At 36.9% G+C, this 13495-nt stretch overlaps 1 protein-coding gene across 4 annotated transcripts in view; it reads right to left on the bottom strand.

Annotated features, from left to right (window-relative positions):
- Nucleotides 1-13416, bottom strand: part of LOC140938604 (conserved oligomeric Golgi complex subunit 1-like) — a 25147-nt gene extending 11731 nt beyond the window's left edge. For 3 of the 4 annotated variants that reach the window (XM_073388099.1, XM_073388101.1, XM_073388100.1), the window contains exons 1-18: nucleotides 13309-13416; nucleotides 13133-13217; nucleotides 12999-13043; nucleotides 10745-10811; nucleotides 10240-10346; nucleotides 9774-9846; nucleotides 9341-9460; nucleotides 8636-8701; nucleotides 8437-8478; nucleotides 7861-7984; nucleotides 7191-7304; nucleotides 6523-6597; nucleotides 5044-5115; nucleotides 4709-4790; nucleotides 4148-4253; nucleotides 3232-3357; nucleotides 2491-2732; nucleotides 650-895 (exon numbers count right to left, since the gene is read on the bottom strand). In XM_073388099.1, the coding sequence (XP_073244200.1) occupies nucleotides 650-895; nucleotides 2491-2732; nucleotides 3232-3357; nucleotides 4148-4253; nucleotides 4709-4790; nucleotides 5044-5115; nucleotides 6523-6597; nucleotides 7191-7304; nucleotides 7861-7984; nucleotides 8437-8478; nucleotides 8636-8701; nucleotides 9341-9460; nucleotides 9774-9846; nucleotides 10240-10346; nucleotides 10745-10811; nucleotides 12999-13043; nucleotides 13133-13217; nucleotides 13309-13393 (1877 nt within the window). In that variant the 5' untranslated portion in view covers nucleotides 13394-13416. The remainder of the gene's footprint in view (nucleotides 1-649; nucleotides 896-2490; nucleotides 2733-3231; nucleotides 3358-4147; nucleotides 4254-4708; nucleotides 4791-5043; nucleotides 5116-6522; nucleotides 6598-7190; nucleotides 7305-7860; nucleotides 7985-8436; nucleotides 8479-8635; nucleotides 8702-9340; nucleotides 9461-9773; nucleotides 9847-10239; nucleotides 10347-10744; nucleotides 10812-12998; nucleotides 13044-13132; nucleotides 13218-13308) is intronic. The other variant, XM_073388102.1, reaches the window with a different exon arrangement.
- Nucleotides 13417-13495: the final 79 nt, after the last annotated feature.

The raw sequence follows: 13495 nt of genomic DNA, 5'->3' as shown, positions 1-13495 counted from the left end.
CACTTAGTGGTTTGCGTGGCTGGCAGAATTAGCCTGTGAGTGCAGATAAGCTTGCGAGTGCTGTACTGCTTTGGCGCCAGAGACGCGAGAAAATTAGGAAAAAGTCAAAATCGCGAAAATACGCCCCGCATATAACAATCCCGCCGGCTACGCAGGCTAATTTTTCCTCAGGCTCTCACAGGATATAACTAGGGTGTAACTATTGGCAAAACAAAGGCGAATCTAACAGCTCTTCATCAATCTGATTACTGAGGCTTGTAAAAGGTGCTGACAAATGAACACTGAGTTCGGAATGTTTGTGCCAAGTAAGTGAGTACTTTTCAGCGTTCGCCCAGGTTCACGCTAATTATCTTCTACCTTGTTGTACATCAGCTTAAAACCTTTGAGAACGATGAAACAGTTTCTCTCCCTTTAATAACCTAACAATGGGAATGGATTTAAACTCAGTGAAGTATCGTGAAAAGTTCGAAAACTATGAAATTTAACCCCACCCCCTCCCCTGGGGCAAAATTGGTTCAAACTACTGGGAGAATAAAAAAATCGAGGGTTCGAGAAATAAGTATTTTACCGTAATGACAATGATAACTTTTACAATTCAAGACCAAATACAACGTCTTTTGGGCAAGAATGATGATGCAAAACGACTTACTGATTAAAAGCTGAGAAACATGTTTCTTGCAGGAATGATTGGATGTGTTGGGAATCACCAAATCGGTCAAATGGCTCCAAATCATTGATGACGGTTTTGTTTCCAGAAAGAAAGCTTAAGTCAGAGACTCTACTCATTGAAGTTCTCTTGGACAGTCTCGTGTCCTTATTCTGTTGGGAAGCCATGATAAAGTATTGAGTATCTTCAAGAGTTGCTGCTAATTTATCATCAACGGCCTTGCAAAATCTGAAGAAGACAAAAAGAGAGTAGTTATGGTTATATGGCCTGCCCGATAAAGATAAATCCTTTTAAAAGTTAATTGTATCGCTAAGGATGTTTGCCTTTCTGACCTCAATGCAATTCATTGATGTCTGAGCTTAGAAATATGTTTCACTTTAAAGACTGGAATGACTGTGTCAGTTGCACTCATAAGATTTCTTTTTTAATCAGCGCCCGTTGACAAGCTAGTTAGGCAATTTTTCTGACTGTGAACTTGAAAAAAGGAACCTAACGTAATATTTTCTAATGTAATTTTCCTCAACTTCACACAAGTATTGCTACAGAAATTCACCACTGGCTTGATTTTACGTCTGTTCTACTACTTGTAAACATGGACAACAAAGGTGTAGGACCAAGTGTCTGCATCACGAAAGTGTCCGTATCATAGAGGTTGGAATAGTTTTTGCAAAACGGGACCAAGAGAACTGTCCATAATAGAGAGATGTAAGAGATATACTTAGGTAGGATAGGTAGGTAGGATCTGTAAAGCACTATGGGTAAGAAAATTTTGGTTATCACATGACCGTCCACCCCTACAAGTAAGCCGATGTCAAATGTCACATTTACTACTCGCACGGCCGGCCACCCGGACTTTAAGAGAGAAAAAACAACAACAAAGCCGAATCTTTTTTCGACTAAATTTTTATGTCTATGTTGTGGATCAATTTTATCCTTGGTTCAAATTGTCTTTTCTTTTGTTTTTGGGTATGGCAAAGCATGATAATGAATTTCAAACAAAAGAAAAAATTTAAACCAAGAGCGCTTACCGTTTGTACGGAAATTTCGGTGAAAAAATTACCTTAAATTACCGAAAGCAGGAACGGGATTGACTTGTACCGGTGAATTTTTCGCTTTCTCTCGACATGAAGCCTGACATTAGTAAACCAAACAAATGGTACAGAAAATTTCGGTTGTTTCGGTAAAAACGGAAAGAAGGTAATACCTCGAAGGGTATTACTTTTTTTCCTGAAAATTTCACCCGGGATGAACCGCTCCATTCGAATTCTCCCCGGAATTTCCGGGTTTTCCATACAAATGGTAAACGCTCCAAGGACAAAATTGAACCACAACATCTACACTGACATGGATAACAGAGAAAGAGCGAGCGCGGGAGACGAAAAACTAAGGAGACGAATTTCGCTGAAAGAAGTTCAGTGATAGCTTCAACAAGGTGAAAAATGAGCAACAGTGAAAAAATCGCGAACAGGAACACAAGATCGAATTTTTTTGGCGAACAATGCGAAACAATCCTCCATAAAACGTGTAACTAGGAAGCTTCACGTTTTACTCGTGCAACAACAACCGCACAAAAAAGTTTGCTGGGAGTGCAAAGTTGTTTGTTTTGGCTAATTAGACCTATTGGTTTTGTTGCCATTCTCACTGCCCTCGCTGTTTAGCATTACACCATTTTATTTTTTGTTTGCGTAACTAATTTAACAAGAGCTTCGCTTTTAGCCCTGGCTAAATCTATATATGTGTACTTAGGAAGAGGTTGAACCGTAAGAAGACATGATTTGCTTTGCTCATGCTGAGCAGTCGGAAAAAAACGCTTGACACTTTACCTCTGTACAACAGGAGTGCAGGCTCGTGCCTTTAGCGTAAGTCCACTATCTTGCTCATTAAGTACCGCACTGTCAGTTCTGGGAACATCATTTGGACTCTCATGCCACACATACACGGCAATGTCCCTTTCCCATAGTACAGAAGGGACAGTGACATTGCAATCACTGATATCACTTTGAGCTTTGGTTATTAAGTTCTTACAAGACGTCACAGTGGCATCAAACAGACCTTTCAAAATAACCTGCAATGAAAGAAAAATTGGACAAGAGACACTGGGATTTTATCTAGCAAACATGTATAGAAACAAACCAACTAACGAACGAACAAAAAGTTACATTAGAAATGAATAAAACAAATAAGTTGTTAAAAAATAGATATGGTAACTAAGAAAGAAGTCAGAGAAACCTTTTATCACAACACACCGTAAACTGCCGCTCATAAGCCCTGGCCGGGCTTATACACCTTCGTAAAGGGTTTTTGAGAAGGCTTATATATGAAGGGACTTACAAATAGAAAATAGAAGTAGAAAAAGCATTACGAAACAAGCTAAGTTATACCAGTGCTGATCAAAATACGTTTTGCATTTACTGGTTTTTAATTAAGCAACAAAACGTACAATAAATCGAATTAATGTCGATGGAGGGGAGCTTATATTCAGCTATAGATTTTTGTTTATTGGTAGATGAGCCTATAACTGGGTGGGGGCAGTAGCTTTGAGTAGTACCAGACTGCAGCAGTACCTTGGCTCTGTTAAGAAACAGGGGCTGAAGAAACTCCGCCCAGATGGATACATCACGTCCAAGAACTCTGTTACAAAGAGTTGACCAATCTAAATCTTGATCATCTGAACCAACTGCCTTCTCTGCCTTTCAAGCAAAAACAAACAGATAATCACAAAGAAAACTTCGTATCAAGTAAAGTTGTGACCGGGGGTTATTCTTTCATCAAGTCACACATGGCATTCACTTAATTTTACACTATGAGTTTGACATTTCCAAAGCGTTCATCTAAAAGAGCTAAACAATATTTTTCAACACAAAAATTGAACAGGGGCTAATTTTTATCATGGACAGGAAATGACTGGAATTTCCAGTTGCACTTTGTGGTCAAAGTTAGAAAATGCAAATCTTTTCAGATTCAACAGCAGTAAGCATGTCAATCCAGATATTTCCTTACAAATTTAGTAGTATTCTTAAGTGTATAAAATGACCTTACAGATGGAATGACTGTAAATACCTATTGCCGTGCTAAAATCAATCACCCAAGACTAAATCCTTTAGAAAGGCATTTCACTGTTTGTCTTAACATATAAAATATTCATCAGTTTAGTCTTTGGCCCAAACTGAAGAGCTACCAAGCTACATATGCCAAACCTCCGACTTGGACAGGTATGTCCCTTATGCAGACATCAAAGAAAAAGACTGACATGCTGCACAGACCAACTTAATATGTGTCAGTTTAGAGAATTGTCCATTCCTGCAACCCTCTGTCCGAAGTAGTCACCAGTTTTGACTTTTCTTGTAGTTATAGTTTTCCTTACTTATATTTTTATGAAAAGCAAAACCTAATACGACAAAGCCGAACAGAATTTTACATGCATACATAGTTCATTATGTAGTATGGTACAGATGTAGCAAAATGATTCAGGAGTGGTACCTCTTTGAGCAGGTCCCACACAGCATCTCTAATAGAGGCCAGTCCTTTGAGAGTACCAATGTATTTGAGCAAGCTGTTGACTCCAGTGGTGACATCCTTCTTACACCTGGTTAGAATCATTGAATCAGAATAGTGTTTTGGGCACTATCTTGATACTGGTTTACTTCAAATACAATATAAGAAAATCACTGTTGACACAAGATAAGTTTTTAGAGAAATACAAACCAAACAAGAGTTCCTCTTGCAGAATCTCTTGCACATGATTGTGCCTTTAATGAAAATTTCACAGTCAATCCTTGTTAATAAAATTTCCACGGAATATGAGCAATGATTTATGTGCATTCATGCTGGTGGACCAGGCTGGGTGCATTGTAAACTTGATAAAGCATAAACTTAGGATTAGCACATGACTGCTTTATTGATATGCACTGAACCTGATCTGAACAATAAAAGAAAGTAGTGAAGCCATTAATTTTTGTAATACAATGTTAACCAGTCAGGAAGTGCATTGACAAGGGAATATAAATAAGAAATGAATAAAAAATAAGCCAGCTAGCTTACATTGACAACCATTCTGCACAGTTATGATGAATGTTTTGTTTGGATATAACAGATGGAAATGCCCTCAAATGTGGTCTATACCCTGCAAAAAAGTACGTGTACTTTATTTAAGTGTCAATTTATTTAGTATGCAATTACTAATTGATGAGACTATTTTTAAATATCCTACTTTGAGATGGGACTGCTCCTTCTACATGGTCATCAAGTACATGTTACTACATAATTATACTTGTGCTTTAATCAACTGCAGCTTAAATCGACTGAATCTTACTTAAACAAAATGCACAAAAACACAATATTAGTTAAGTCCATTATTGTCATGTGGATTAATATACCTAACACAGTCTTGGGAAGGAATCTTGCACTAGTCACCAAGTCAAAGTCAGGGCCAAATAATGCTTCCAATACTGCAACACAAATATTTTTATTTTCTCAATAACAATGCATGGGTAAATAGTAGAGTCAAATCTGTGTTTAGAGATCACCAAAGAAGAAAGACAAATAAAAAAAATAACCAGCATGGTGACTCTCCATCAAAAAATATATAATTACGTTACAGGTCAAAATTAAATTCAGGTTAAAACTTTTTAACCTAGGTTGATTCTTGTTCCTTTTGGTCTTCTAGCTTCCTTCCAGCCCTAATAAATTATTCATTAATTATGGATATGAGACAAAGTAAATTGAGAATCAACCTAGGTAGGGCTGACAAATGGTCTTTGTGAGCATTTGTGAGCATGCGAGCACTGCGCTTTTTTTGCGAGCACGAACAGAGATAAAAAATTTGCTTTGCGAGCGGCGAGCAGTTTAGAGAGTACAACTCATGAGCAGCGATTACTTCTTGTATAGGAACAAGATCCTCGTGTCAGAACAGCCTCTTCTGGAAGAATCCTAAAGCTTCCAAACAGTTTTTATCGAAAACACGGCCTAATTAAAGCTCCGTGAGTAGAGCAGTAGAGAAACTCAGAAGAACTCAAGGTAACAATATCTTCTCTTTGTAACCATATATAGCTAGATTAGGTAATTTATTATTTATCGTTGTCACTTATCGTGTGCATTTCCACTATACTTGATAGCCATATTTATAGAAATTAAGCACCAAACAGAATTACATTTACTTTAACCCAAAGAAGGATTTACAAAATTTCGAGCAATACTGACAAGAAAGCGAGCATGCAAGCAACTGCAAAAATTTGGGGAGCACGAGCAAGCAAGCACTCGTTTAAATTTTGCGAGCAAATCGAGCAAAGATAAAATTTTGCGAGCAGTTAAAAATTTTCATGGACCATTCATCACCCATCCTCGGAGACCCAGGGGCAGATAGTGGGGGCAAGGGAAAGACTAAACGGGCGGAAAAAATGGCGCGAAGAAAAGTAACTTTTCTTCACGCCATTTTTTTCCACCCGTTTAGTCTTACCCTTGCCCCCATTATCTGCCCCTGGGTCTCCGAGGATGTTCATCACCCCTCTAGGTTAAAAAGATTAACTTGAATTTAACTTCTATCTGTAACTTATATATTAATAATTCCTCAAAAAATTTATCTTTTCATTAGCAAAAGCCATTCAAGTATTAATGCACTGGTACATGGTATTTCTTAACAAAGTAATCATCCAATAAAGAAAAAAACAAAGAAACAATTATCGGGATCCTGGTTGGGATCTAGGGAAAGGTGTTCATACTGATCAAGATCACAATAATCAAGAGGAAAATATTAATACTGTAATATTACTTTGTGAAAGTGGCTTATTATTTGAAGGAAGTTAGTCACATATATATTTGTATTAGCGAGGATCCCTTGTTGCTGGGGTTTACTTTACCTTCCTCATCACTGTTTGCAGAGGCTTCTCTTTTTATAACATAAGCCAGAGTTTTAAACACAAGTGCTGGATTGTCTAAACGATAAGAAAACATTAACTGTTTTATGGTTTTTGTAATGAACATAATACTCTCTGGGGTGCCCGATTAATGTTCTCAAAATATAACAGTTGATTAGTTTAGCAATGAATATTACTGTTTTAGACTTTAACAGTATCTTTGTAACTGATAAACACTTCAAAATTTTAAATATCTTTCAGGTTTTGGAGAATCACGTAATATAAGGAACAACATGATTAACTGTACCAGTCTGAATCTTAAAACATGCAATTGTGGATGTTGGAGACAGTGTATACACATGTAGTATTGTTTTGCTTGTTTCACTCTTGAGTTTTGCTAGTACAGTCATTTGGAAACACAAAAGTAAAAACATTTTGGGTTTGTTTGGTTACATAATAATTTTACTGAAGAATTCCAATTCCCTTCACATTGGTTTCCAAGGTATGTATAGAATAAAGGCACCTTGTTTTATTATTATTATTATTATTATTATTATTATTATTATTATTATTATTATTATTATTTATTATTTCAGACCCAATGTACAAAATACTTCAATCAAGTCTAATGCCCTTTGCTTTGTTAAAAAATAACATACTTGCAAACAAACCTTTGAGTTCAGTTTCTTCATCTTCATTATCACAGTAGAACAAAGAATGAATTTGATAGAGACTGTTTCGAATGACTCGTACAACTTCACAAACTTGGGACTTGATACTTGTAGCTGCAGAGATGATGATGATGTACAGTCATTATTTATTTCGATTTGTTTACAATTTCACCACATTTTAGTAACTTTTTGTGACCATTTAGATCAAGCAGAAGGAGATACTAAGTCAGTAAAAAAGGACCTGCTATTTTAATTCTTTGACAAATAGTCTTTTAACTGGCAATATGAAGTAGGTAACTAAAAATAGTCTCCTTATTCACGCCTCTTTCCTGTCTTCTGTTTTATAAGAACACTTGCAATTGAAGCAGTCACGTGAAAAAGTTTCAAGAAGAAGGAGTGACCGGTAAGAGGATTGGACAAGAACCATAACTTTCTTTGAAATATTTGCCATTCAAATGATTTCCAAGTATTTTTTAATAATCATTTATTCCAAAGTACAATGAGTACAATACTTATCACATGGCATACATATACACACGGACTACACACCTATAAACACATGCAATTATACAATCACTACATCTAATGATTTCCAAGTGGCACAAGGGTCAGAGCCCTACATGGGCTCTAATAATTCCAGAAAATGGCAGCAGAAAATAGAAAATCTCACCATGCTGACATGGATGAAAGATCTCTTGTAATGCAGTCTTTCTTGCCAAGAAAAATTCAGTAAAAACTTGACGAGGTGAGCTCTCCTCCAAAAGAAGAATTGAACACAATGACTCTGCAAGCATCTGATGAGAAATAATGTGTTCAAAAGAAATTACCGTAAAATTCTGAAAATAAGCCCCTCCGTGTATAAGCCCCTCCAAATATAAGTCCCCCAAAATCGTAACGCAAAAAACCCTCCGTTAAATCACCCCTCCAAGTATAAGCCCCTTGGGGGGCTTGTACTTGGAATTTGCCCTCGAATACAAAGTAAAACAAAGCAAAAATGGTAAATTTCCTTGCCAGTACAAGCTAGCCCAATCAATTTTGAAATGCAAATTTCCCTCCGTACATAAGCCCCTCCGAATATAGGCCCCTCCAAAAATAAGCCCCTCAAAAAGGGCCTTTGAAAAATATCAGCCCCGGGGCTTGTTTTGGAATTTTACGGTACCCTTATTACATGTAGTTTATAAACATAATGGAGAGGATCCACACTACGATCTTCTGTTCTTCATTGCTCATACACTAGTATTCTTACCTCATCAGTTTGAGTGGCATCCTTTAACAAAGCACGGCTACCCTATTTAGAAAAATAATGAAAACACTATTTTGAAATTACCCCTGTATTAAAAGCAGGTTCTTTGAAATTTCAGTGTTTTAAATAACAATGAACTAATGTGACTTCACTTCTTCTATTATAGCATTTTTGAGCTTAGCCAAGTACTACTAAACTTTACCTGAAGAATGGAATCCTTGAAGTGACTGATTGCTGACCACTGTTTGGGTAAAATTGGGAACGATGACTGCAAAGCACAAAGATAGAGAGGATTGTAAGTATAACATTGAAGAAACAATCTAATGTTCAACAATTATAAAATATTGTTAACCATAGTAAGGGGAAAAAAAACAATGTTCAAACAACAGATTAACTATTTCAACAATCATTTTATATCTATCAGTGTGCTTTCATGTTTAGAAGCCACGACAAGTTCTTCATCTTACCAAGTTGGTGACTAAAGTTTATGGCTGCCTTTACTGATGCTTACTTTTTTGTTTGGTGATAAGTGCTTTGATTTAATATTCCTGTACCACTGAGGTGTATTTTGCTGAATACAATCTGTTAGCAACTCCTTCACACAATCACACAAAACTGAGGCCAAAGCCTCAATTAAAAGAACCTCTCTTGGAATAACAAAATCCTAAAAATATATTATACTGCCAAAGTGTAAATGATTTTGTCCACACCAGGTTCACACTAGCAGTAGGTCTAAACTTAGGGATAGGATTGGTGGGACAGGTTTTATTATAATGGGGCACACAAATTTAGTTTAAAAATCTGTAATCATACTCAATCTTGTACCCATAAGTCCAATCTTAAGGTCCCTATCATTTCAGCCATGATACACACATATTTATTATTATTATAACCATATTTAACACACCAGTAACTTAGGTGCTGAGGAATCCCCAGTGTCAATGTGGAGGATGCTAACAATGTGATGGGAGAAAAGGTACAACTGAGCTGCCTTTAGATATTGCTTTCTCTCCAATGCACTCCATACCTATGTGATTAGGATGTCAATGGGAAGAAAAAAAATAAAGAAAAACAGTGTAATTACAACTTAGACTGAATGCTATAACTTATATATATACATACAGTCTAGAGAAGGAATTTCCTCCACCCTTTTAATATAGTGACCATTAAGAATGAAGGTACAGTGTAACACATGATTCAATTATCTTCCCAAGTTAAGTATACTTCAGTGTAGTACACTCTCCATTGTGCAGCTTTACCAATTATTCATATACTACTTTACTGTTTTCCCTTCTAGATTAGAGAAACAGTGCATCATATTTGTCAGGAAGAAACAATACCTTTTCTGGAGTGTCTACTAACAGCTTCATCTGAGATGCAATGGCATAGAAACCATTCTTAGATTGTGAAGATCTAAGAAAAAATAGAACAAAATCTGTCAGCACCCTATTAATGTGTAAGAGTAAGCAAGCGGACATAAATAGCTGCCTTAATTTTTGCTTGCTACTTAACCTTTTGTCAAACTCCTTAAACACTTATTGATAAACTGATGTCACTATCTAAATATGCGATGTTTACACAAAGGTGAAGCTTACTCAAGAAAGGTACAGAGTACTAAACTAGTACTACTTAATAAGACAAGACAAGTAATGTAACTAAGAAAATTTTTTTATATAATCCATGTACTCAAAGTCACTGTCTCTAACATCTCAGCAGAGTAAATTGAAGTAATTTGTTGTCAACATTTAGGGTGCTTGTGAGGCATACAGGCTGTATACTATGAGTTGAATGTAATATCTTATTTACCCTTTTCCCGCTGGTTGAGTTGATTGAGTACCACCTACACCATGGCATTTGTGGGACAGATGAAGTTCCTTACATTGTTTCTGAATATCATGCACAAAGTTCATCACCTATGATGACAAAGGTTACATATTAACTTAACAATCCATTTGCTTTTTAGAATGACATGCTGGTTACTTCACTGGCAAGTATACACTTTGCTCACAGGCCACCTTTAGAACCCAAACATCCACCTTGTATAAGATTACGGCAAACCACTTACCTATCCATCCCTAACCCAACGTTGATGTTAAATTCTCACAGACATGCACAGAAAGCAAATTTTTGACATCAATTTGTGCTAAATGGCTTTGTTTTACTCCTTGCCATATAAAATATCGGAATTTTCAAGGAATTGTCAGTGGATGTTTTACTTCACTAAGTACACACAGTAGAAGAAATCTTGCGATGGGTGATGACCAAAAAGACTGTTGCTACATCATAAAGATTTTAGAACATCCTAACTCACCTGACCGGCACAGGTTTTCATTTCTGTAACTGTATCAGCTGCATCAATAAGATCTCGGTATCTTTCCCTGAAACAGAGACACCTCTTTAATTCTAAACAAGTTCTAGGTCCTTGTTCTAGGTTATGAACTGAGATTTTGGTCCCTGGGATCTATAGTTGCCACTACGTAAATCAAAAGGAAAATATAAGGTTACATAACTCACAGTATGGACAAGGAACACAAGTTCAGCAGCTGAGATTTTTTTTCTCCTCTGGGTAATTTGGAACAGGTTCAAAAGAACACCAATACAGCAGGCCACTAAGCAGAATACAGACCCTTAAATTCAACTGAATAAGTGTACAGGGTGTACCTAGCCTTTTTGCAGGGACATCACTACTTCCCTAAAATCAGTTACTCAATGATGTCTCGCTCTTGTTACCTGTATTTGACAAGAACTGTAGAGATAGATCTTTGCATTATTCAATATTAATTGAAAACAGAAATCACTTGTCTGTACTGTTGAAGACAAGATGGAGAACCTGATAAAATGTTAAGCCAACATTGGATTAACACCGCGCTGTTTCCACTATCTTATGGAAATCGGTCACATTTTTCACAACAGATAAATTTTCAATGATAAAAAACACTTTCCCAGTTGAAATCTGGCCAATATCCTGTCTGAATGACTCAGAAACCTAGGAAAGGGGACTTTAAGGTGTAAAAATCCAAAACATTTCCAGGGGGGACCCAGCTAGAAGCTTGAGCTCGTTTAGGAAATCAGTCAGTATTTATCCTGAGGGGGACATTGGGGGGTACCCAATACCGTAATACCGTAAGAAAAAATGGCAAATACCGAAATACCGCGTCGAAAATTGTCCAAATACCGATACCGCATATTTTAATCATATTTATAATCGTTTCCGCATACTTATGGTTGCTTCCATCTAGTACGTTTACTTATCTCAGGCATTTATGCACCAGATGTGCATGTTTTTTTTTAAATATTTTAGTAGTTAGCAAAATTTTCGCAAATTTTCACGGAAAAGTAAACTACATTCATTCAACCTTTTGGTAGGTGGACCCAACAGCTAATTAACTCCAATAAAAATAACTCTTGAAAGCGCGAAAAACAAACCAATCCAAACCCTTTCCACACACGTCTAGTGCCAGTTTCGATAAGTGACTGACCATTAGAAAACTTATGGGGGGGGGGGGGGGCGAAGTACAAAAAAAAATATTCGCGCAAGGGAAAATTAAATGAAAAAAAATTCATACAAGGATTTTGATAACGAAAAAAAATTCCTGCGCCTCGAAAATTCTGTCTCGACTGTCTCACACGCCGCGCCGGTAAGAGGCAAACTTACCAAATTTTAATTCTCGAAACCCGACATCTATACTTATTCTTGTTGCGATAATGTTAGCCTCCTTCGCCCTCTTCCAAGAAACTGCCACACAGTCAATGATAACCACGCCGCCTTCAACCTCAGCGATCTCAGCCATTGTGAGAAAACGTGTAAGACCTCGAATTACCACCGGCTCAAGTACACAGATCGAAAAGCCTGGTAAGGTGACTTGAGATGACTCATTATCATTGGATGCAGCAACAATCACATTGTATATTATCGACCATTAACTGTCACAAAATGACCCACAAATGGTGTAATCATTTACTGTTATGTCTCAAGACTTCTGAATTTTAACTTTTATTGACCTTTATGTCCTACTGTGTTTTGTTTTGCGTATTGTATCGAAATGAAAGCGCAAATAAACGGTACCGTAATACCGTGAACAATCTTATTTCACCGAATACCGTCAACCAAAATGATGAAAAGCTGCATACCGCAGAACTAGATGATACCGCAATACCGCACTTTAAAATGAAAATTACCGAAATACCGCATGAAAAAAAGCCCAATACCGCAATACCGTAAACTCCCATGTCCCCCTCTATCCTAGATCGGCACCTGTTCTGGGTATGGTGATGTATGATAATGAGTTTAAAACAAAGGGAAACAAAATTTAAACCAAGGATAAAAATTGAAACACAACACATACTTGCATAATGTCCAAGTTAAATTTTTAGCGGTTTAGGGAGGCGATTCTTCCGTAGAATTTATTTACATGGCGGTACTAGGTCGGAAGAAGCAACTTTTTAACTGTGCTTAAACTAAAATTTGACATTTAGAACTGAAATCTCCCCGTGAAGTTCTAGAAAGAAAGAAATAAATCTTAAACAATTTAGCTTATACAAGGAAGTAGTTTATAAAGCCTTACCCAACCATCAAGCGAAGATCTTCTTTTTTTCTCTCAATGTCACCCCTGCAAGTCGTAAAAAAATTAAGTTAAAATCTCTTCCTGACTAATATACTTCTTGGATATTCAAAATATCGATCAGGCTAATGACTGGCCTCGTTTTGTGCTCTACGGCTCGGATTTCTTCAACAGTGTGACTGGAAAAGAGGGAATCACTGTCCATTTCGGCATCCCAATGAACTGAGGAAATATATTCAAATCAGTATCTCTGCCGTAAATAACCAGATGAAATGAATAATTATTAGCCTTAAACAGTAATCATTTTACTAACAAGATTCTGCATTGTTTTGACGTGGCGACAAAGGAGATATTTGTGGTGTCTTAGGAGATTTCGGGCTACGTGGAGCGTCCGCCATCTTGCCCCTTCCCGCTCGACCAAGGCCTTTCCCCCGCGCTTTGATTTTGAGAAGGCCCTGGAAAAGAGTTGCGTGACGTAATGTGAAGTTGTGTTTCGTATG

This window comes from Porites lutea, chromosome 5 (genome assembly GCF_958299795.1).
Source record: "Porites lutea chromosome 5, jaPorLute2.1, whole genome shotgun sequence".
NCBI lineage: Eukaryota > Metazoa > Cnidaria > Anthozoa > Scleractinia > Poritidae > Porites > Porites lutea.
The sequence above is the reverse complement of the archived record's forward strand: the minus strand, read 5'-3'. Positions and strand labels throughout refer to the sequence as shown.